General features: G+C 42.7%; 1 protein-coding gene across 4 annotated transcripts in view; it reads right to left on the reverse strand.

The window, feature by feature from the left end:
* The window catches only part of MAP3K4 (mitogen-activated protein kinase kinase kinase 4), a 75,190-nt gene that overhangs the window by 17,020 nt on the left and 32,500 nt on the right, over positions 1–25,670 (reverse strand). Inside the window, exons 4-18 of one of the 4 annotated variants that reach the window (XM_077348151.1) lie at positions 22,158–22,400; positions 17,208–17,354; positions 15,520–15,677; positions 14,344–14,460; positions 13,318–13,417; positions 13,124–13,207; positions 11,736–12,002; positions 10,159–10,308; positions 8,933–9,094; positions 8,356–8,489; positions 7,741–7,819; positions 7,503–7,581; positions 6,091–6,187; positions 2,482–2,598; positions 993–1,093 (exon numbers count right to left, since the gene is read on the reverse strand). In XM_077348151.1, the coding sequence (XP_077204266.1) occupies positions 993–1,093; positions 2,482–2,598; positions 6,091–6,187; positions 7,503–7,581; positions 7,741–7,819; positions 8,356–8,489; positions 8,933–9,094; positions 10,159–10,308; positions 11,736–12,002; positions 13,124–13,207; positions 13,318–13,417; positions 14,344–14,460; positions 15,520–15,677; positions 17,208–17,354; positions 22,158–22,400 (2,035 nt within the window). The remainder of the gene's footprint in view (positions 1–992; positions 1,094–2,481; positions 2,599–6,090; positions 6,188–7,502; positions 7,582–7,740; positions 7,820–8,355; positions 8,490–8,932; positions 9,095–10,158; positions 10,309–11,735; positions 12,003–13,123; positions 13,208–13,317; positions 13,418–14,343; positions 14,461–15,519; positions 15,678–17,207; positions 17,355–22,157; positions 22,401–25,670) is intronic. The other 3 variants (XM_077348160.1, XM_077348177.1, XM_077348168.1) reach the window with 3 other exon arrangements.

A 25,670-nucleotide genomic window follows, 5' to 3' on the forward strand; every position in this document is an offset into this window, starting at 1 on the left:
GCCTGGCCGGGGACCAGGGGAGGGGGCCCTTTCAAGGCCCGTTCTTAGGAATGGGCTTTGAAGCTAGTATATACATAAACTTGAATGTTTATGCATATAGGAAAAAATACTGAACTTCTACTCTCTAAGCATTTGTCCACAAATCAGATGCTTCTTTTATTACAAAGAAAGGTTTATTTGGGTCATATACTAAAGGCAAGAATGTTTTTGTATATTTTATTTTATTTGGTACATTTTTACCCCACCTATCTCCCAAGAGCTCCGGGCAGCATGTGTCACTGCACATTATCTTCCATGTTGTCCTTGTAAAATCCATGAAAATCCATTATTAGCCCAATGTCACCCAGCAAGGCTTACGGTAGAGTGGAAATCTGAACCTTTATTTTCCCAGATCCTGACCTGATACTTCACCATCACAACACAATGGTTTACCTTGCCTTTCTTCCCTGAGTTTTTTAATTATTAATTATCTCACTACAAAATAAATACTAGTACCTATACTTATTCAAAAAATGTCCTTCCCTAGAAGACTGTCTGGTTTTATTTTTTCTTCTTCCACATAGGATAATTAAGACCTTTTTGGTAAGGTTAATACCATCAGTTAACTAAGTATCTGGTGTCCCTCTAGGTTAATTGTTCCTTGTGACGTTTGATTTGTTATCAGATTCTGATTTCTTGGCTATTATTATCAAGTTTAACAAACATTTGTTTGTACGCTACCTTTTGCAATTTCATGTAAATGCAATACATAAAATAATGCCAATAAAAAATTTCATAACCTGAACAGTGAGATCAGTCTGGAAACCTGCCTAATGGAAGCGACCTATTTTTAAAGACTGATTCTAACTTGTCGAGGACTCTGCAGCCATTAGATGACAACACAAGCCAGGCAAATTTGGCAAAGTCTCATTTTGAAGCAAAATGATACCATGTTTAAAGAAAACCACATATGGCAATTTGCCATATGTTAGCACAGTGACAAGGGCAATCACCTTCACGTTCCTCGGTGGGACTGGAGTGGCGGCTCAAGGACCTAAACTGCAGCTCAGCAGCTATTGAAGCCAGTCGATCATTTTCAGGGACACTGGAACCTCTGTTTTAAAGGACATACATACATTAGGTAGCACTTTAACACTCCCCTTTTCTAACATATCAAGACACTAGAAGTTGGACATACATGGAAGGAGCCATGACTGGTGGGGGGGGGGGGCAGGGATAAAAATGATACTGATCTTTGTAGAGCTATTCAATGGTGGCAGATTTCCCAAGCAATAGGAATTTGTTTGCTTTTTAGACCACCATTAGGATACCCAGGTACCATCAGAAACCCCTCTTATGCTGCATTTTGTGAAGGTGGACCATAAGTCCTTTGGGAGTAGCCATAGCTCAATTTACTTTAAAATGAAGCGGTATCAGAGACAACAAGGGGGAATAACGAGGACCTCAAAAGTTCCAGGAGAAAGAAAGAACATAAGCAAGAGAAAGTGTGTGTGTGTGGGGGGGGGGGGCGCGAAAGAACCTGGTGGAATGCCAGAACATTACATTTCTGGAATCCAATAAATCCTATGATATTGTTCCTTGTGCTTCTCTCAGGCCACTGCAAAGGCTTTCTTCTGCTGCTGCGGCACTCACTTCTGCTGCCACTAGCATTTCTGTGCATGTAGGACTCCCAGGAGGGGGGAATAAGAGAACTGATCTGGTGTACATGAAAGCCCCAGCCAGCAGAGAAAGAAAGTGCACAGGAGCCAAAGAGAAACATAGGGGGAATGGCCACGGAATCCAAGCCCCTGTGCAAAGAAACAATTAATGGAAAATATTAATGGCCTGAATACAAATGTTTTACATTTGCTCTGGTTTCTACTTATCTGTAATACAGGGCACTTGAAAGAAGAATGAAAAATGAATTATGGTAGCATTTTTGCACTGTGCATTATTTAATATTCTAAACAAATATCTGGGGATTTGTCTCTGAGGTAACTTTTTAAAAAGGATAGATTCAAATGGGTAGCTGTGTTGGTCTCAAGTAGCACAATAAAATCAGAGTTCAGTAGCACCTTTACTGGACTCTGTTTTTTAAAAGGGTTCAGTAAAAAAAATCATATTCCTAATGGGTAGAAACTTACAGCTCCAGCTAAATTAAAAATTAAAAGTTCCATTTTCAATCTGAGTTCATTAGCAATCATCAGCTACAATAAAGCTGCAATGGAGCTAGAGAAAATGAACTGCATGCGTTAGTGATACTAAAACAAGGAAACCTGAAAATTTATGCTCAAACATGCAAAAAAAGGCTGATTTTTTATTATGAACATATAACATGCACAGTGCTATTTAAAAACAAAACACTGTCACACCTTTAATAGAACAAGTAAATCACATTTAACGCACAATGGAGCTCAATGGAACTACTGGTATCTCAATGCAAGCAAACTGGATGAGTGACACGAACAGGAATGAGTCTGCTACATTGCGAGGTGGAGCTACCTGATATCATTTGCACTGCTGACAGGTTTTGGCTGAGTTGAGTCACCACCGATGGGAGCGGGGCGACTAAGAGCAGCGCTGCAGTGGTTCCGTACATCACATGGGACACTCCTTGTGCTGCAGCGAGAAGAAAAACTTCAGGAAAAGGGTTGGCCTGTGCTTTTTTTAATGGATTTTTTTAAAAAAAATACAGTGGCTCAGACAGAAGTCTGAAAAAAATCTTGTGAAAAGTCCTCTCTTTTTTTAACAGCAAAATTATTTGAATTTTGACAGATTTAATTGCAAGTACAGTTCCCAGACTACTATGTAAATCTTGCTTTTAACAGTGAACCTTGTCGGTTTCCAGCATGCAAGAGATAATCCATTGATAAATATCAAAATCAATATTATCAAAATCAATATCGGAAATTCATCTTGCTATTTATGAAGAAGAAAATACTGAGTGTTTAACTATTAAGGTTATTTTGGACTAATCCTGGAGCAGAAGTTTTGGTGTAAAGTGAAACTGCACATTAGTTAGCGTGATAACCCTCCCATTTCTATGATGCAGAAATGCCACCATATTCAGGTATCTTTCTTAATCTGCTCTAGATAAGAGTGGCAATATCAGAGGCCAATGCATGCTCACGTATGCACATTACGACCCAAAGAGAGCAGCAGCCCAACAAAACATTTATTTGCTACATTTCATTTCTCTGAGGATCCTTCAGGCAATTAATAAAACTGGATTTCATCAATAACACTATACTAGGCCATTTTCACAATGATGACCGGGCCAGCTTGGTGCAGTGTTTAAGAGCAGCGGCTTCTAATCTGGCGAGCTGGGGTTGATTCCTCACTCCTCCATGTGTAGCCAACTGGGTGACCTTGGGCTAGTCACAGTCCAGTTAGAAGCTGTTCTCACAAGCTGTTTCTCTCAGCCTCACAGGGTGTCTGTTGTGGGGAGAGGAAGGGAAGGTGATTGTAAGCTGCTTTGAGACTCCTTTCGGGAGTGAAAAGCAAGGTATAAAAACCAACTCTTCTTCAAGGCTAGTGGAAGCCCTTTTTATTACTGCTTCTTGACAGCATCATGGTACAAATTGTGGACTTTTCAGGGTTCTCCAGGTGTTCTCATATATTTCTAAAAATGTCTTTCTAGCAGTTTTGAGAGATCAGCACTTAAAGCAAAATGGCAGCTATGTGAGTGAAAAAGTTCAGACTTTCCTGCCAATGACATCTCTATTTTCCCTGGCCCTGCCCTCACAGTGGCCATTGCCTCTTCCTCTGCCAGCACCAGGGGACTTTTTTTCCTAATGGCCAATTTCAAATTTGTTATATCAATAGTCTGTTATTATAATAACAGGTTTTGTGAATTTCAAGATCTAATTTTAAAATGAAAGCCTACACCCTGTTTGATTATTGAGATATAAGGAGCAAAGCAGAACCTATTATACTTCCTGCTACCAAAATACCTATATCTCAAAATAGACAAAACAGTGGATACTTAAATCTGGCATCTAGAACCATGGACAGACATGCCAGATCAGAACCAACTGCTTGCATTTTTCAACAGCAGCCACCCCACAGAAACCAGTGTGCTGCAGTGGTTACAGCTTCAGGCAAGGATCTAGGTGACCCAAAGGCCGGTCACATATTCTCAATCTAACCTAAGCTCACAAGGTGGTTATGTGATAAAATGGAGGAGAGGAGAATGCTTTAAGGTACGTTGGTTCTTCATTGGGGAGAAAGGCAAGCTATAAATGAAGTTAATAAATTATAAATATAGCTGAAAATGGAGGAGCAGATTAAAAGTTGGGTGGGTGGGTGGGTGGGTGGGTGGGTGGAGGAGGAGGAGGAGGAGGAGGAGGAAGAGGAGGAAGAGGAAGAAGAGGAAGAAGAGGAAGAAGAGGAAGAAGAGGAGGAGGAGGAGGAGGAAGAGGAGGAGGAAGAGGAGGAAGAGGAAGAAGAGGAAGAGGAAGAAGAAGAAGAGTTGGTTCGTATATGCTTTATTCGTATAAACTCCAACAGTGGTGACACACCCCTTCTGAGAAGTTGGCACAGATCTAAGATGTGGTAGCCAGCCAGTCATTAATTCAGTCAGTCATTTGCCATTTTCATTGTGGAGAAAGAGACTAGAAGAAGCAACAGAAGAAGAAGAGTTGGTTCTTATATGCCACTTTTCCCTACCCGAAGGAGGCTCAAAGCGGCTTACGGTCGCCTTCCCATTCCTCTCCCCACAACAGACACCCTGTGGGGTGGGTGAGGCTGAGAGAGCCCTGATATCACTGCCCGGTCAGAACAGTTTTATTAGTGCCGTGGCGAGCCCAAGGTCACCCAGCTGGTTGCATGTGGGGGAGTGCAGAATCGAACCCGGCACGCCAGATTAGAAGTCCGCACTCCTAACCACTACACCAAACTGACTCACAGGAAAAGGAGAGGCTATGGGGATGCCAGGGGGAGAGAAAAAAAGGAAAGGGGATACGGGAGAAAGTTAAGAGCTCTACACAATTCCTTGTCGGTTCTCTACAATGTGCCTGGGCCCAGCCTGGCTGTCACTGCACGACTAAGCCTAGCTCAGCCAGCCATCATACAACTGGACCCATTCTGTCCTGGTGACTGATATCATGCAACTTGACCAGTTTTCCTGGGGAAAGCTAAAGGCAGGAGGAGCAGATAAAGATAGGTGGGGCTGGTGAGTGGGAAGTAGTGAAAGAAGCAGGAAAAAAGGGGAGGCTGTAACTGTCTTTCCAGAACAGCAAAGAAATAGTGTGGGGGGGGGGGGAACCTAAGATACACCACACAAGTCCCTGGCCCGTATCAATATGCTGGTGTAACTATATAAAACTGCTTCTTTCAAAGAAGATTGGGAAAGCCTTGGCATTCCAAGTGATGGCTGCTGCTGGGAGAAGGGGACAGGGAACTGGCCATGTTTGAAAACCCACTGCCACTGCACTGATCAGCAACCACAATGGTAAAAAGGAAACCACGCTAGCCTGTTTCCATGTGTACCATTAGCATGCTATTCTGTCCTCATGCAGATAATCTGGAAGGGCATTCATATTGTGGGGGGGGGACAGCTGTGTTGCTCTTTGTCACCTTTTGTTCAGAAGGATGAGGGAGCCAAAGTTATGAGCAGAAAAAGAAATCAAGTGATAGTTCCTGAAGCAGCTGGATAGTACTGAGACCATGGCCTTACTGCCTTTTGAAGCTTTCTTTTAAATAAAAAAGGAGACAAGCTAGCTACAGCACTGCAGCGGGACATTTTCAAAAGCACACACACATCAGGGGAAACAGAAGAGAAACAAACATTAGGAATATTAAACATGGCTCAGGCATGAAAGGGGAGGGGGAAAGGGTGGAGCTGTGTCACTCATCACTACTGATTTCACAGCCACTATCCCATGGGAGCAATCACATTCCACAAAACACATAGCAACAGACATTGCAAAGGCACAACATACAAAACACTATAGGCATCAATGCTGGGAAAATGCAAATATTCTTTTCTCCAGAGACAGACTGAAAGGTTCAAGATGGTAAAGCTGCTGAACTGCTTCAGAAATTTTCCCCTCTTCTCCCCCTCTGTTATAAATAATAAGGATTAATAAGGATTAGATCTGCTCTTAATACCTGAACCCTTCAGGCGTTGGGATGATGAGATGAGGATTTGGGGGATCACTATGGCATCGTGGTACTTTCACGGGACGAGGACTATTCCGATGAATAGCTATGAACAGGAGACAATTCAAATGGCTTGAGAAAATACCTAACACATGCATGCTGCATTGATGCACTGTTACTGAGGCCCAGTTCATGCACATTGTTTAAAGTGGCAGCAACTGGGCTGAAAGCCATCTTTTGCAAATAGTAACTGGAAAGATTCATGGTGTGTTCAGATTGGCTGACAGCCCAGTGTAAGTGAGGTTTAAAAAATGGGTTGTCATCTACCAGCTAACAGTTGGGAGGTACAACATAACATTCTAGACCACTGGCTAACAAAATGAAATTATAAACACTATTACATAAAGTATTCTCCCTTTTTATAAGCCCTTCCATTTGGTATAAAAGTAATATAAAAATTGAGAAAAACATTTGTGTTTAAAAAAGGGTGTCTGAAGCTTAAAACGTACAAGCTAAATTAAGAAAAATTCAACTTTGGAAATATAGTTTAAAATAAATATTTAGCTTGACTATTGATATAAATTTCACAATGAACCTAAACTTGCATGAGAAAATCACTTCCAGTCTACCTTTGATGACTGAATAATTACAGCACAGAATTAATTTCCTTTACTCAAAGGACCAGCAATATATAATGTACAGCAATATACAATGAGAATGCACATCTGTTAATGTGACTGGAGCATCTCTCTTCATTTTCATGACCTCATTTTAAAATAAAAGAAACTTCTTTGCTTCTAGACTTTCTGCAGGAGAACCATAGAGTTGGAAGGGGCCATACAGGCCATCTAGTCCAACCCCCTGCTCAATGCAGGATCAGCCCAAAGTATCGTAAAGCAGTGGTCCCCAACCTGTGGGCCACGGCCCGGTGCCGGGCCGCGAAGGCCATGGCGCCGGGCCGCGGCTCCCTCTCCCCTCCCCCCCCCCCGCAGTAAGAAACTTCCCAGGCCGCAAGCATGGCTGCTGGGTGGTAGGTGGCTGGATGGGTGTGCAGTGTACCTTTGTACTTAAAAGTACCTTTGAAAATACAGGTGTGAAAAAGATCAATATCCAGTCAGCGTATTTGAAAGCTGACCTACATAGGGATGGTGGTAGAAATGCCATCAAGCTGCAGCTGACTTACAGTGACCATAGGGTTTTCAAGGAAAGAGATGAACAGAGGTGGTTTGCCCTGCTTGCCTCCCCTCCAGGTACTAACCAGGCCTGATGAGATTGGGCCACCCAGGTCAGTATATAGGGACCTCTTTTGTGGTAACTGATAAGAGTTTCAAATGAACACATTCACTTTTTACCTAACACTTACATTTCTATAAACTACAGCTGTAAAGTTCCAGAGGAAGAAACCATAGCTGCTGCCTTACCAAGGTACAAACCTGTAACAGGACTGTGAGGCTTTCCAATTACATGGCCAATACATTCATTCATCAAAGCCTGTAAACTCTGGAAGAGAGAAAGTAAGAAGTGCTGAAACAACAAATGTCACTGTGTGGTATCTTTAGTCAGCAAGTATCAGTCAAGGACAGTGAATGCTGATCAACCCTCAAAAGAGCCCTTCTTGCCCCCTCGGAAAGTCTTAAAGACAGCCAAAGGGAGACTTACCAAGAAGTCATCTTCCGGCAGAGCTGAAATAAAAGCTGGCTCTATGGCTTGAAGAAAATCAAAACCTTGTGTTGCCCACCTGTTGATCAGAAGAATGTTATTCATTAGCCAAAATGCTTATATAAGACAATTTAGCAAGAGGGAACCTATCCCTGTTACCATGCTACACAAAAATCTCCACTAAACATTACACAACTATAAACCAAGGCCAAGTGAAGGTTCTGTCTCCTCAAGCTATTTTTGCATGCATATTCATTGGGGAAAACAGCATAATCATATTCAGACATCATACTCCTCACCCACACATGCTGTTGGGAGGCAGGAAAGGTAGAAAACAGAGCCTGCACTCTTCCCCCCCCCTCCCCAGCACAGCAAGGAGGCAGGAAAATGGTACCTATACTCCTCATCACCATGCTATTTCCCCACTACCACTAGAGTGAGGTGGTTGGATGCCATTTTCCCACTTCCCCACTCTCTGTGGCATGGAGGGGTGGGTGGAGGTCAGGAAATTCTTCATGGCAATTCAAGGCAGCAACAATCTGTATTTATAGCCTGCAAGTGCTCAATGGACAGAATGGGAAAGAAAACACCAAGGAGTGCCTACATAATGGTTACCTTGGTCTGGTGCCTCGACCACTCTCACATTTAGTAAGCACATAATTCATCCACTTCCTAGCGAAACTGATATACTGGTCTCCAATTTTCTGTCTGAATTCTCCAGACATCAGCCGAATGACTTCTTTATGGTACTGTAATAGATCAAAATTAAAGTTAAGGCTGTCCTATACCATTTTTCACCCCTTCTGAATTCTGTGCCCTGATCTGCAGCCCAGCTAAATGGCAATGCAAAGCACAATGCAGCTATATGGGAAAATAACAATAGAATAATGCTGCAGTATGTATTTGTAAAAATCTGCAAAAGCCTGTTGCTATCGACAGAAAAATGCGTAGAAAAATATAGACAAATGTCAGAAGCCCCAGCACAAAGAGAAGGAAGAAGACATGAGAACACTTTGACCTGATTTCGTGCATTCTTCTGTTCTCTAAGCAACTGCTTCAGAAGTGCAATGACGTACCTCCCAGGTTGCTAACCATTATGAACAATTGCTGAAATATCATTGCTTTCCTCGGAAGAAAGCTGAACATTTTCAGTCCTATGGAAATGAGGCAAGAGATTTCGGTTGTTACTTACCTCAAAACCAAAATTGTAACACTGAATCATGGCTTCACGATAGTATTGCTGCAAAGTGGCGGATTCTGACTCATCCACTTCAGCGTCAAATTCAGATGTGAACATGCAATCAACCCTGTCAATTGCACTGCTTATCTTATTGCACAGTTGCAAAGCATCACTCTGGAAAAGAAAAAAAAGGCATCTGAATATGCACTGCGTCAGGATTTTAAAATAATTCTAAATGGCCCCTTGTTGGTATTTTAACAAACATACAAATGAGCCTTGCTGTGCTTTAAAGACCAAAATGAATTGCAGCACTGGGGTCCTTTAAAAACATTCAAATAGAAATACTATAAACTTTGGGTGAATTCTAAGACTCTCATATGAAATATTCAAGGCAAATTTTATTAACTGAAAATATGTAATATGAAGCTTTTTTGACACATGTGGGAATGCACAGATGATTGAGAGCTGGGCAAAAGCAGAGAGTGCATATTTTAGATACCCTTACATTGGAAAGACTAGTTGGAGAACACCTAACAGATTTTTCTTTGGCACCCAGCAAGCCTTTTGATTTTGATTTTATTCACGAGTGCATTCCTCACTCGTGTATTGGCATACCTTATTGTATTGGCATACAATAATTTGACCACTAAGGAAGACCCCTTGGGGTCGAAACACATTGGGTCCATTCTATGTTGGCCTATTCCATGTGCGGTTAGCAATGTGATGTTTTTAAATTATGATGACTATGTTAAAAAATTATTTTTGCAGCTCAACCTTTTGGTTCCTAGTTTGTAAGAATATCAACACCATTAAATAACAACCCCAGCGTACACTACAAAATACAGACAATATTTTCTAGGTTACATTTTCAGACCCACATAGGGATGCTCCTAAAAATCTGTTGATGTCTCCTACAAATCGAAAACACATTGGCTCCTGAAAATTCATCGATGACTCCTAGAAATCAGCCTGAGATTCTCAAAAATCTCAGAGGTCAGGTTGGGAGAATACGGCTATGGTTTTCCGTTACACACACAAATCAGTAGTTAAAATTGTGATTCCATTGTATAGGAACATTTGTTGTTGTTGTTCGGTGCAAAGTGTAAAACCTCCATTTATGCATCTAAAGCTTAGCACAAATTATCTTTGCCTGATCATAACAGAATTTGGTAACTCATTTCATATTTTGTAGTAAATAAGCTACTTGGAACATTTCGCAAGACAATGCAGAGGAATACCTTCAACTGCTGCAGCGCTTTGGCAACGACCGGCTGGCTGGATGTTTGCTCCTGAAGCAAAGAGACAAGTCCTTCAAGGGACTGCTGGAAAGTTTTTCTCTGATTCACCAGATGAACAGGCTGCATGACTACAAGGAGGAGGTGGTCAATCTAGGATATACAAAGTTACATTACCAGAAAGTGTTGCCAAAAACAAGCTCTCAACATTATTATCCTGAAAATTCAATTATGACTCTTCCGAAATGTAAAGCATTTAATTACATTCTAAACTAAAAATGTAGATGTTGTTGCTAACTTTTTGAACAGAATCACAGAATCATAGACTTGGAAGGGGCCATACAGGCCATCTAGTCCAACCCCCTGCTCAACGCAGGATTAGCCCTAAGCATCCTAAAGCATCCAAGAAAAGTGTGTATCCAACCTTTGCTTGAAGACTGCCAGTGAGGGGGAGCTCACCACCTCCTTAGGCAGCCTATTCCACTGCTGAACTACTCTGACTGTGAAAAACTTTTTCCTGATATCTAGCCTATATCGTTGTACTTGAAGTTTAAACCCATTACTGCGTGTCCTCTCCTCTGCAGCCAGCAGAAACAGCATCCTGCCCTCCTCCAAGTGACAACCTTTCAAATACTTAGATAGGGCTATTATGTCCCCTCTCAACCTCCTTTTCTCCAGGCTGAACATTACCAATGTGATTTTGATGTGATGCCCCTGTTGATACAGCCCAAAATGGCATTCGCCTTTTTTACCGCTGCATCACACTGCCTGCTCATGTTTAGTTTACAATCCACAAGTACCCCAAGGTCTCGTTCACACACAGTGTTACCTAGAAGCGTATCCCCCATCCAGTAGGCATGCTTTTAATTTTTCTTACCTAGATGCAGAACTTTACACTTATCTTTATTAAATTGCATCTTGTTCTCATTTGCCCATTTTTCCATTGTGTTCAGATCTCGTTGAACTCTGTCTCTATCTTCTGGAGTATTTTTCCAGTCCTCCCAATTTGGTGTCATCTGCAAACTTGATGAGTAGTCCCTCCACCCCCTCATCTAGATCATTAATTAATATGTTAAAAAGTACCGGACCGAGCACCGAGCCATGAGGTACCCCTCACCTCTTAAAGCCCATAAAATACAGAAAAACAACTATTCTTCATTTCCCAGTATATGCAAAATAAACCCTTTTATGAGAAGAACTGTTTTTTTGTACCCTCCTTTTTACTATCGGAAGGAGTCTCAAAACAGCTTACAATTGCCTTGCCTTCCTCTCCCCACAACAGACACCCTGAGGTAAATGGGGTTGAGAGAGTTCTGAGAGAACTGTGACTGGCCCAAGGTCTCCCAGCTGCCTGCCTGTGGAGGGTGGGGTTCTCCAGACTGGGAGCTGCTGCTCTTAACCACTACACTACACATGTAAGAATAGACTCTAGCAAATAGAAAGCCAGATTTCCAGGTAGCCTTAGTAAATTAACAATACTTGTGGTATGATCTAGCTGTGAAAAACAGAACATATTTTTAACCTGTATAGTTCATAAATTAGACATACAATGACTGGTTACTAATACAGAAAACACTTGCCTGCATATTTTTCAGCGTATCAATTGTTTCCACCTGAGGCATTAGTTTGACAAGTTGTCCTTCCCATGTGCTCCAGCTATTGTCTCCTTCATGATCTTTATCATTGTACTTAGTCATCAGCAAGAAGGGTTCCCCAGAAACTTCATCCAAGTCTTTTGAACAGTCCTTTCCTGCAGCAGCATTAAGCAGTTGCAAGATAATAGGCTTCTCTCCTGCCAGGCTTTCTTGCACAAAGATTTGTACATTTTCAAGTCCAGGGATGTGCACCTGAAGAAAGAATATGGCTCAAATGACTAGCATCTAGAAATGTGCTAATCTTCACCCTTGAAATTTTGCAACTGAGACTTTTCTTGGGAGCACAAAATACGCCCCCTATGGAAAAAGAACAGTAGAAATTATTCTTCCCCAATTGGTGGAGGGGCATCCCCTCCAGCAACATTGAGAACATGCATTGAAAGAGAAGACAGTTTCCCAAGGATCTGGAAGTGAGAAAGCTCATGTTGCTTTGACACTGAGGCTGTACTGTTCTTGGAGATACATTCCTTTCTTCTCAAGCCTGCACAATACATGAATATTGACTCCTGTTCATCCATATACATGCTGCCTCTAACACACACACACACACACACGGAGAGAAAATCATTAAGAGAGAGACTACCTTTAAACTTCATTAGTGAAGTCACAGATCTTCTACCCAACTGCACTTATTCTAATTTCTTTCCCAATGCTGCAGAGACTAAGTCCCACTCTTTGAAAGCTACTGAGCAAGGGCAATAGACACACCTAAGGCAAATCACTATTTATTATTTATTAATTTATTATTTGAATTTCTATCCTGCCACTTTCTGTAGACTTGGGGCAGGTTACATAAAAAACAGATAAAACCCCCAAATAAAACCAATCAATACTCTCCTTAAAAACAGACCCAAGAAGTCTGCATAATCCCTTGACTACCCTCCTCCACCCTCATCCTTAGCCAGCACCGCAGGGTGGGTTTGCATGATGTTAAGCGTTATCTGGAGGAGGGTCCCCAGTTCTTCCTGACCCCAGCCTCAACCAAAGATCTGGCAGAATAGCTGTTTTACAGGCCCTGCAGAACTTAAGACAGCTCTGTCAGGGCCCTCAGCTCTTCCAGGAGCTCATCCCACCAGATCAGGGCCAGGACAGAGAAAGCTCTGGCCCAGGTCGAGATCAAGTGCACTTCCTTACAGCCAGGGATCACAAGCAGATTAGCACCAGCAGACCAAAGAGTCTTGCAGGGGGCATAAGGAGACAAGCGGTCTCTCAGATAGGCAGGGCCTTAAAGGTTAATACCAGCACCACGTGTAACGTATGTGGTCTACTTCTGCATTGAATCATTTAAGATTAAGCCCTTAGGCTAATTTTACCTTCATGTACTGTTGTGTTTTCAGGGCACTGAGGATCTCACGCACCGAGGCAGACAACGTGAACTCCGCTGCTATTTCAAGGTCCTAACAATAACAAGACGAGATAAAGGCTTTTTTAAAAAATCCAGTTGTATCATTAAGATTGTCGAGGCTACTGAATCCTGATGGTATTTAGAACCTCTTTCAATTTTTACCTTTCTTAACCTCTTGGCGAAGCCAAGAGCCTTGGAGGCTCTTTCTCTAGCTTCATGAAACAGTTCTTTCAATGCACGGCTGATCTCTATAACAGACCTCCTATAAAAAATGGAACAGAATGCAGTTAGTTGTGTGGGGGAAAATGTCAGAAAATATATACAGAAAACAAGCTACAAATGAACACAGGACAGCTAAAACGCCTCATCCTGCTCAAAAATACAAAATATTAGAAGAAGTGGGTTTTGTATACCCCACGTTTTACTACCCGAAGGTGTCCCAATGTGACTTACAATCACCTTCCCTTCCTTGCCCCACAACAACCCTGTGAGGTAGGTGAGACTGAGAGAGCTCTATCAGAACTGCCCTGTGAGAACAGCACTATCAGAATTGTGAGTAGCCTAAGGCCACCCAGCTGGCTGCATGTGGAGGAACAGGGAGGAACAGGAAGAGCTGAGATTAGATACTGCCACTCTTAACCACTACACCAAGCTGTCTCTCTATATTAGAGAAACATATTGAATTGTCATGTCCCATGCAACATATACTACTTGCCTTAGCACCTATGAACAAAAAGCGTTTTTTAAAGCAGTAGTCCCCAACCTTTTTGAGGCTGGGGACCGGCAGGACAACTGCCCGCCCGCGCATGCCGTGCATGCGCACTGTGCATGCACACATGTGCCATGCGCGGCCAAAATCGTGTATGCGCAAAAGTGCTGCGCATGCACAATTTTGGGCCGCGCATGGGCAATGCGCAGGCGTGGCCCTGATTCCCTCTCCCCCCCTCCCGCAGTAAGAAGCTTCCCGGGCCGCAAGCTTGCGGCCTGCGAAGTTTTTTACTGCGGGGGGGGGGGCGGGGAGAGGGAGCCACGGCCCGGCGCCATGGCCTTCGCGGCCCGACACCGGTTGGGGACCACTGTTTTAAAGCATCCAGATTGTTTCTATCACACATGTAAAGATGTTTTTGTCTTGGAGGACAAATGAAACACAATGAGATCAGGAAGAAAACTTTGAAGATTTGTGAGTACCTGATTTCATCTGAAGCAGCACTGTCATCAGCACTGGCCCAAAACTCATCACAGCTATCTTGTAAACCAGAGTCCAAAAATATTCCTGTTGATTTAAGCAGCACCCCTGCAATGTCACTGAAAGAAAATTGAAACAAACTTTTACTCCTTTAAGTCAAGCACCAAAACCTCTCAATAATTTAAAGGATCATGAATGTTAAATTAATTTAGGCATATTGTTACTGCTTTCCCCAACATTAGAAGAAGTAGGAAAAAGTACAAATATCAAGATGTAGCTCATTCCTACTTAATATGCACTGGACAAACACAGCAGGTATACAGTCCTGTTAAAATGCAAAGTTATGTGCTACAAACTATCCCCCCCCCCACAGATTCTACTCCAGGAGTCACACATTTCATAGATGACTTGATATTATCAACCAAATCAAAAACCACTATAGAGCTGCAGGACAGTGGCCATGGCCCAGGTATTCCAGGTTGCTCCTACCATGCATTTCTTTCTTCATTATTAATCCAATAGTATGATATTGTAAATGTGTACAGATCTGCAGTTGAGAAACAGTGGTTATCCAAGCCATTTATGGGAAATCTTGGGGTACAATGACATGGCAACCTTGCCTACTCATTGCTACATTCATGTGTGCTAAAGTGCAGGAAGGGAGACAATGCAGGTAACTTCACACCCATTAAAGCGGTCTTAACAGAATGGAAGTCCTCTAACCCTCCTAGAGAGACTACAAAGCCCATGCAGCAGCCCCTTTTTGCAGATGCAAACTACCAGGTATGAAGGAGGGAACAGAACTTCAAGGGCTAAATCCACGTGCCACTTCTGATATTTTCTTTTGCACTGTTTCTCTAACATTGTAATCCTACTCCAATTGCATTGTTCATGGGATCCCTTATGTTGTATGAATAATTTGTTTATATGGTATGATCTGCTTCAAGTAGTGCTGAGAAAAACTGGTTACCAAGTTCTACCAGCAGGTTTTCTTTTTTGACAAAACTAGAATCCACCACTGCAACATTTTTTGAAAAGTCATAGTATTATTTTTCAAATGAACAACGTACCAAATACTTTCTACCAATTTTTTTAAAATTTATTATTACCAATTTAAGGTAATTAAATTCTAAGCTAAATCTGTATAACAATATAATAATATTAATAAAATGTAATACCAGAATAGTTTCCCAGCTTGAGCTTCACCTCCTCTTATGTAAGGAGTTATTTCTTTGGTGAAATTCCATTCTTCTTCCAAGAGATTTTTTAAACTATGAGATGCTTGAGGTAACTGCTGTAGCATTTGGATCCAGCTTCTCATATAATCAAAATAAACCTTGAAATAGGAGGGCAAGCAATTTATACATTAATTTTTACATTAAACCCACAAAATACCAGAGTCTCCCTATAATATTGTAAGGTTTTTAGGAATGGCTTTGAAACAGTCAAAATTGCTTAGGCACACCCTCTGCCCTTCCTCAAGTTCAGAACACAGCTGCAAGGAGCTTCTGGATCAAGTTCAAGGTACTGGTGTTGACCTTTCAGTCTTTACGCGGCTCGGGCCCGACTTACCTACGGGACCGCCTACCCCCTTATGCCCTCTGCAGGGCATTCTGCTCTGCAGGTATGAATCTGTTGAGGGTCCCGGGCCCTGGGAGGCACGCTTGGCTTCGACCAGGGCCAGGGCCTTTTCAGTCCTGGCCCCTACCCCAGTGGAATGAGCTCCTGGATGTGCTGTGGGCCCTCACGGGACTCTTTGAGTTCCTCAGGGCCTGCAAGATGGAGCTATTCTGCCTGGCATTTGGTTGAGGCGGGATGGAGAGGGCATGAGATCTGTTCCCTCCCCCCGAGTTTCTGATGTCCATCCCTGGTTGCCACCCTGTTTTTTTTACTATCAACCACTGGTTAACATCTGGAACAATTGCCAGAGGGCTGAAGCATAGAAAGCATGGGAGGAGTTTTATTTTGCATTGTTTACCACCATTTTTATGCTGGAGTTTTTTTGTGGATGTTAATATTGGGGTGTTTTTATGGGAAAGCTGTTTCATGTTTTATATTATTTTGTGAACTGCCAAGAATCAGCTTGCTAGGAGCAGCGGTCTATAAATTGAATGAATGAATGAATGAATGAATGAATGAATGAATGAATGAATGAATTAATGAATGAATGAATGAATGAATGAATGAACGAACGAACGAACGAACAAATGAACGAACAAATGCTGAGGTCACAAAATAAAACTAGGAATACTCCCTCCTCCCTGCCCAGAAAAGTCCTTCCAGATGATAGACTTTGAATTAATCTGACCCTTAGCTATATTAAGGGATCATAACTTTTGTTAACCACAAATTATACCATATTATTGTATTCTCTGTCACCTATCTGTTAATTTTATAGAGGGAATCCAATCCAGATGCACCTATGGTGAGATCCCCTTGCGTGGAGAGGTATTTTATAGCTAGACATTAAGCGTCATGCAGAAGCAAGTACCCCTGAGTTCAATGGGACTTACATCTTGCTAATTATTCCTAAAGGAGTCATAACTGACTTTTCCAAGATACTGTAACCAAAAACATACACATTCTGTGAACCAATGACAGGAAGTTTTGTTGAGGAAATCCTCTTTAAGCATATTGGCAGATATTGGTAATCTGCAAAGAAGGCTAGAAATCAGAACTGAATTGAGGTTCTGAAGATTCTACTTAGTGATCATAGCATGGGAATCCCCCATTATATGTCATACAGCTATAAAAGAAAAGAGAAAAAAGGCTAGAGAAATTATTAACTAACGAGGATAAAATAAAAATTATAAGCTCAAAATCAGGGAGCTTGAACTGCCATGAGATATGACCAATTGTTACATACCATTAGCATTTTATGCAGGTCCTCCTCGAAAGAATCAATGTTGAGGTTGTTCTTCTGTAAATCATCTAACACCTCCCGTAACATAAACTGATAATATTGCTTCATTAGCAGGCCACCTTTCAGGACCTCTTTACACTCTCTCACTAGCTGAAAGGGAACAATGCATGATAGCCATCAACTGGGTGTTTTGCAAACGTTTTTTTAATGGATTCTGTGGTACTCCAGGCCAGAGGTGTCAAACTCATTTGTTATGGGGGTTGAATCTGACATAAATGTCACTTTGTTGGGCCAGGCCATGTATGTCATAAAATGTAATGCCAGGTACTAGAGGTATAAACTTTATGAAGGATACAGGCAAAACCAACTAACAATATTATTTACTCAAAATGCAAACATGCCTAAAACAGATGCTCACCCTCCCACTTCCAACACCCATAACTCGTTAGCACTGGGATACCACATACAGGGACATAATGCACAGCCTCTGTCATCTAGCAACAAAGGCTGATTGTGGGCTAGATAAGAACCCTGAGCGGACAATTTCTGGCCTGCTGGCAGGATGTTTAACACCTCTGGTCTAGGATCTCAAAGCCTAATAGTTTTAGAAGACAATCATGCAACATATGAAATACTATGGCAGTGAAGTTGGCTATACACATTTGATTTTAATATATACAGGAGACCTGCTTGGACTTCAAGAGGGCATCTGATTTCTCTCTCCCCCACTATTTCATCTTATCCTTCCTTAAAAGCCTCCATAAGCCACTCCCTTTATTTATTTTTGTTCTTCTATTTCACCCTTCCCCAGAGGCTCAGGGCAGATTGGGATATTTTAAAAACATACAAATTTAAACTAGTTTTGCCAGTGCCATGTAATTGACAGAACTGACACCCAGCTCTTCTTCCTCATGGATGACTGCCCTGATTCTCCCCCAGAATCCTTAGCCAGATGCCTGGAAGCAGTGACGAAGTGGCTCAAAAAGAGTCGTCTGAAGCTCAACCCTACAAAGATGGAGAAGGTCCTGTGGCTGGGTAGAAAGAGACCAAACAAGGAAGCACACCTATCCAAGGTGGACATAGTGCAGCTGTTGGTAGCTCACTCTGCCAGAAACTGGGGTGTGATCCTTGATGCCTCCCTTTCCATGGAGGCACAGGTCACGAGAGTAGCGCAGCAGGCCTTTTATCACCCACGCCAAGCCAAGCTACTAGCGCCCTACTTGGCCCCAGAACACCTAGCCACAGTGATCCTCTAGACTGGACTTCTGAAACTCACTCTACACAAGCCTGCCCTTGACCTTGATCCATAAACTGCAACTAGTCCAAAATGCTGCAGCCAGGATCCCCACAAATACACTGTGAAGATCCCACATCCAGCCTACACTTCAACAACTCTGCTGGATGTGGCTAAAGGTTCTGGATCAGGCTAAAGGTTTTGGTAATCAGCTTCAAGGCCATACGCAGTCTGTACCAGTGTACCATCTGCCTATGCTCCCCAAAGAGCCCTACGCTCTATCACTGCCAACTGGCTGCTGATCCCTGGCCCCAAAGAAGCACGGCGGACCTCAACAAGGGCCAGAGCCTTCTTGGTCCAGGCCTCCACCTGATGGAATGAGGTCCCCAAAGAAATCAGCGCCCTTCCTGAACTACCACAATTCTGAAGGGCATATAAAAGGGAACTCTTCCACCAGGCATTTGGTTGAGGCTGGCCAACTAACATCTATTGGTCTCCCAAACACCCTCCTCCATTATATGAGCCATGCTGACTTCCTACAGGTTCATGTTAAAAGTTGAGAATTGTGAATCTGTTATTGTGTTTTGTTATAATCAGTTAAGTTTAATTTTGGAACCACTGTTATATTACTATGCCCATGACGTTATATGTAAACTGCTATGAATTTTATGGGAGGGTGGATATAGAAATTCAATAAATAAACAAACAAATAAATGACCAATACAGTAGGCAGCATAATAAGCCTAAGGGATGTAAAGTGAGTTAAATAAAGCTAAATAGGGTTTGATAGGGAGGCCAGTAAATTTTATAGATGTTATTCAGAGGCCTCAACCTTTGTTCTGCATGCCCTGTATAATTGAGCCAATCCACCACCGTCTCCAGACACCTAGCCAAAGAATCTGGGGATTCAGATGGACAGGCGTCCATCAACAGATACAGCTGGGTGTCATCAATATGTTGATTATATTTCAGGCCAAAACTCCAGTTGGGAGAGGGGGTGCATATAGATATTAACCCACATCAGAAGGAGAATAATTCTCTAAAGCAGGGGTAGTCAAACCTGTGGTCCTCCAGATGTACATGGACTACAATTCCCATGAACACCTGCCAGCAAATGCTTACAGGGGCTCATGGGAATTGTAGTCCGTGAACATCTGGAGGACCACAGGTTGACTACCCCTGCCCTAAAGGAACCCACATAGCAGGGCATGCCACTGAGAGATTCTCTCTCCTTTGTTCCCAGCCTTGGAAAAAGGATTGGAGCCATTTGGCAGTGGCATCTTGAACCCCCAGGTCAGCTAGGCAGCAGACTAATAGCCCATGATCGACACTGTCAAACACCACTCAGTGTAGTGGTTAAGCTTCGTGTTGTGGTTAGGAGCGGTGGCCTCTAATATGGTGAGCCGGGCTTGATTCCCCACTCCTCCACATGCAGCCATCTGTGTGACCTTGGGCTAGTCACAGTCCTGTTAGGGCTGTTCCCACACAGCAGTTCTGTCAGAGTTCTCTCAGCCCCACATACCTCACAGGCTGTCTATTATGAGGAGGGGAAGGAAGGTGATTGTAAGCTGATTTGTGACTACTTCGGGTAGTGAAAAGTGGGGTATAAAAGCCAACATTTATTTTTTTGCTGCTGCTGTTAAATCCAACCATAGAAGCATCATTAATGTGGCTAGGTCCAACTGTCTCAGGAGATCATCTGTGAGACAGACCACAGCCATCTCCACCCCATGGTCAGGCCAGAAGCCAAAATGAACTGGATCAAGAGCTAATGTTTCATCCAGGAAACTTTGTAGCTGCTCCACAAATGTGGACACAAACACTTTACTCACACACGACAAATATGAGACTGGGTGGTAACTGGCCAGGTGAGAATTATCCAGCACCATTTTTTTCAAAAGTGGCTTGACCACAGCTTCCTTCAGTGACTTGGGGGAAGTCCCTGAAACTAGGGATAAGCTGAGAGGGACCTGAATCTCCCCACCACTAGCTTTCACCAGGCATGAAGGACACAAGTCAAGGGGGCATGTGGTAGGCCACACAGCTGTCAGAGTCCTGTTCACATCAGCTAAGGAAAGCAAACTACTAAACTGGTCCAAAATAGCATATTGGCACAGCCAAGGGGCCTCCTTTCCTGCCTCCTTCCCACCCACCAGTCAACCTATATTTACCTGCCCTTCTGCTAGCCTTTGCCCAGGAAAATTATATCCCAGTTACATTGTGCCAGCTGAGTGAGATGAATTTGTGGTGGGAGAACCTAGAAGGACTTGAGGAGGGCACCTCACTTCCTCCTGCATTGCGTCTCCCATATCCTCACATTTCCCTGCCTCCTACTCTCTTTCAAACCCACCCACAACCCACCTTTTATCTGTTTCCCATCTTATTGCTTTAATTATATCCTACCTTTCTCCACAATGAGGAGCCAATACACTTTACATCATTTTCCTCACCTCCATTTTATCCTCACAACAACACTGTAAGGCAGGTTAGCCTGTGAATGTATACTGGTCACCCAGTTAGTTTCCACAACAGGATAGGGATCCAAGGTCCCAGTCTGTAATTCTAAACATCATATCACACTATATGCTTCGGGGTGGTTGTTACACATCAATAGCTGACAATATCTACTGGGCCCTCCAGAACCCGCTCCTATCATATATGCCGCCTGGACACATCATGAGACAATTTTGATCTGACCAATCTGCTGGATTATGGTCAAAATGTTAACTGGTTTAAATAGTTAATGATTAAATGTTCAGTGTTGTTGATGTTGATACAGTTACTGAGTTTGCGTTGTATCTGTCATAGTGGATTCATGTTCTCTGTGAACTGCCCTGAGTGATAAGGGAGGGCGATATAAAAATTAAACAAACAAACAAACAAATAAATAAATAGCAAGTAGCCAGGCCTGGGTGAGTTGAGCAATTTGTGTGGTATCTATGGCTGCTATCATGCTGGCTGCAATCAGTCTGTCCCTAAAGGCCAAACAGCCCCCACCCCCCGCCTTTTACTGACAAAAACCAAGCAGGCAGAAGCCTGGAATTCTGGCCACCCTGTTGGGATTACCTAGGAACAACTCCTGAGGACTCTACAGGTGCTCTGTTTATCATTTTTGGATGTATTTTTAACTGCCCAATATGTCTTTATTTTTATTTTATTGTTTTGAGATTTCAGAATTTCTCCAAACCTAGGGCACTTTTCAAGTTTGCTGAAAGGTCGTTTTTTGGCCCTTCCCATTTCCTGTATCTAGATTTAAGTGTCCTCAAATTTAGCCAGCTTGCCTATTAGTATATAGATGATTTCTACAAATGGTTTATTCTGCCAAGCATTTTGCAAGGGTTCTCTCAATCATCCTCACAACCATCCTAAAGTATTGGGTCAAGTTTAATGGAAACTGAAAGAACAGTGATCAACTAGCCCAGTCTCAAATCCCACGGATTATCCAAAAGCCTATAGGCTACAGCCTTTTTTAAAACTGTGCAAACCCATCCTTTACCTCTTATTTTACTGAACCCTAGGAATTGTGGGTGAGGGTTATGTTTGTTCTTTAAATGAAAGCTATGTGTACACCACCTTCTCGGAAGCCATCTATGGCCTATAAACTAGAAGCAGAACAGAATCGATAGCTTCACATAGTAAAGTGGCTCTGTGCACAATTCAGACTGGGTCCTTCTGGACTAAGGACAGATGGGAATGCCAATAAAATACATTAGACAAACCTGCTTAATACTCAAGAGAGATGGCTCTCCAGCAGGCCTCTGTTCCAACCTTAATTTGAGACACTCATGGATGACATTGAGAAGGACGCGGCAAAGAACTAGAAATGCAGGCTCAAAAGATGGTAAATCCATTGATTTTAATTCTTCCCATGACACAGTACTGCATTTTTGATCTGAAGAAGGTGGAGAATTTGACAGCTGCACGTAGTCTGAACATAAAATGGGATCAGGGTACTCTGAAAACTGTAACAAGAAAAAGACACAATAAAACAAAGGACATCTGATTTAAACTGCCAGATATTAAAGAAAACCTTATAGGGAAGGCATTCAGGAACCTGCTGTTTTATTACTGTAATCTGAGGCCATAATCCACAGGCTCATACAGCCATCTCTGCATTCTCAGCAGGGCATTTAAGTTTCCTCCAAAGTGTCCCCTTTTTAAGTGTGAGCAAATTTCAAAACTAGTTTCCTATATAGCACAAGATGCTGTCAGTCAAAACTTTTAAGAAGGTCAAAATCCCATTAGGTGTATGAAAGTCCTTGGACATACACACATACAATATTAGACTTAACATAGGCATAGGCAAAGGAGACAATCTTTTAAAACTATTAAACTAAATTCATCCAAATAAAATAATATATGCAACAGACATGAACAAAGCTCCTTTCTGCCTTTCACATCCTATTCCTTATGATGTAATAATATATACTATTAAATGTGATGAACATTATGACTAAGTTTTCCCTCTCTTTTGGGCATTAGGTAACATTAAATATCTTGACTGAACTATCTTGTGGTCCACTTACACCAGCCAAACCGCTACCTATGCTGAAGCATCTTGACAACACCCTACCATCAGGAGCGGTGCTGGCAATGGAGGTTCCATGACACTATCCCCCCCCCACACACAAGTGTAGGTCCCCTTACAAGTAGCATCAGACGCGTGCCAAGGAGTGCAACACAGCTGACATTCTAAGCTCCCTCAGAAATCTAGCCCCCCAACAAAAGCATAATGTTATCCCAGCAAAAGAGGTGGTAGAAATTAAAAGTACTTCTTTTAGACTTAAAGAGAAAAAAAATACTGTCCCTGCTGTGACTGCACATAGGAGTCTGACTAATCCTGCAGCAAGTCACAGCACATCATCTGTAGTATATGACCCAGGCAGACCATATCTTAAACAACAGTATCCATATCATGGACTGTACTACTACATTCTCACATCATAAATACTTAGAGCATTCAAGTGAGAAGGTGGGAAATGACATTTTGCAAAAACAGCCACGTTCTGATGACAAACACACAAAAGCTACCACTTATCCACTTAGCACCCTTACAGATTATTCTTCAGAAAACACCAGCACCAGAGAGGAAACTGAATCTATTACTCTCCAGTGGCTTAACAAAGGAATGTACATGGTAAACAGGCAAGTAAGCTTCCACCAGGCACTGGAGAAGGCGACAGGGGAAAACAACCCCCTTTGTGGCTAAGAACTGAGGACTTTATTGGACTCACTGCTAAAGTTGAACAAGTGCTGGACCCTTTTTGCCTTGCCATAACACTGGATATTTGAAGCAACATGTAACATAAACCACAGCAAACTCCCTACACTACCTCCCTAAGTCAACTGCTAAGAGGGACAGAGATGAGGCACAGTAACTGGAAGAGCACCTAGGTGGTGCCATGAACTCTTTTGCTTGTTCAGTACTACTTAATAAACCTAGATTCTATGTACTGCATCTAGTTGTCCCTTTTTGCAGAAAAGGTTCCTTTCCCTCTCTAGAGCACTGTTCCTCCAATAGCACTTGACTCCTTGTTTGGGGAAGTTATGTGTTTTCCTTTAGAATTCCTCTCCCAGGTAATCTGCAGAGGTGAGATGCTTGCTGGCCTTCTTTTTGGTGCACTGTCCTGTCAAAACAGTAGTTCTTAGCAGTCTGTATGGCATATGGAAATTTTAACCCCCTGCTTGCAAAGATACTTGGAATATGACACTTACTAGTAATCAAGCCCGCTGCAGCTAAATGCAGCGGGCGCTAGGGACTCACTGTGGGTGGGGGCTCCCTCGGCAGCGTTCTTCCGGCGGCGGTCCGATGGGGCGTTGGCTGCCCTGGGCGGCGTTCTTCAGCGTCGGCGGCCCGATGCAGGGAGCCCCCGGCAGCCGCGCTTCGCCCTGGGAGGCCCTGGGAGGCAAAGCGCCTCTCGCCGCATCAGGCCGCCTGGCAGGGAGCCCCCGGCAGTCGCGGTCCGCGCGACTGCCGGGGGTTCCCTCGGGCGGTGGCCTGACGCGGCGAGAGGCGCAAAGCGCCTCTCGCCGCATCAGGCCGGGAGCAAATGCGAGCCGCGCTGCGCGCAGCTCGCAGTTGCTGAGGCTGGGAATCAGAGGTGCTTTGCAGCTGCCGATTGGTCCCTCCGATTGTCTGTTGTGAGGAAGGGTCCAATCCGGACCCTTCCTCATCACGGACAAATCCCACCTCGGCAGCCCTTAACCATTTATTTAGTCCGTGGCGCCATGGGCGGTTTAAAGATGGCGCCCGTGGCGCAACGGGTGGTTTAAAGATGGGGCTTCCAGTGCACACACCGCAATAGTTTATGCAGTTGAGGGCATTATGCTGTGTTATACACTTTCTGGTGTGTGTCTGGGAAGATGCACATGGTGATATCACATTGGTACACTGGCATCACCATATATGAATTGGCTCCTCTGGCTAACATGGAGGTTATATCAACCAATCATGTTGGCATGCCAGGCATATATTATTATGGGATTAAGTGTTGCTGCTGTTTGGTTCCTTTAAAATATATCATTTAGTCATTAATGATTAAATAATGCTGACAACATGTCAGCTTTTCAGGCATGGAAGGATCATAAGACTGCTCAGCAAATGGCTTAACTTTCACATATGGTAACAGAAAAATTCATGTGGCTACAAAAATCTTTTCATTATTATTTTTTTTATATCACAAACACACTTTTGATATTTTGTGTACTAATATACATACTGAAAACCAAATTTTCACCCTTCTTAGTTTATTGAAATCAGTTGCCTTTGGGAGGTTGTAGTTCTGTTTATGATTGTGCTATTAAGCTACTTTAGAACAGAGAATCAGATTTGAGGAATTGATATATAATGAAGTAACCCATTTAAAAGACAGAATTTTTGGTTATATTTATTATCATCCACTTAGTGGAAATCCACCTGTGGAAAGGTTAGACTACTGCTTAAAAAAAACATTCTAGTATGAATGAAAACTGAAAACTTACCTGGATTAGAATTCTGTCAATTAAATAACATTTTATACAAAAATACAATTTGTGTCCATCCTAATCTGAGATACAAACAAGTTAATATGGAAAGTGGATCCAGTCAGAATCTCAATCTTTCTTAAACCATGCTGTACACCTCCACACCCCATGTTCCAAAATATAATGATGTGGATTTCCTATACTTGTCACGATTCATTACAGAAAGAGGAGGGAAAACTCTTGTCATCTGAATTATCACATTACTGTTG

This window comes from Paroedura picta, chromosome 1 (genome assembly GCF_049243985.1).
Source record: "Paroedura picta isolate Pp20150507F chromosome 1, Ppicta_v3.0, whole genome shotgun sequence".
NCBI classification, from domain to species: domain Eukaryota; kingdom Metazoa; phylum Chordata; class Lepidosauria; order Squamata; family Gekkonidae; genus Paroedura; species Paroedura picta.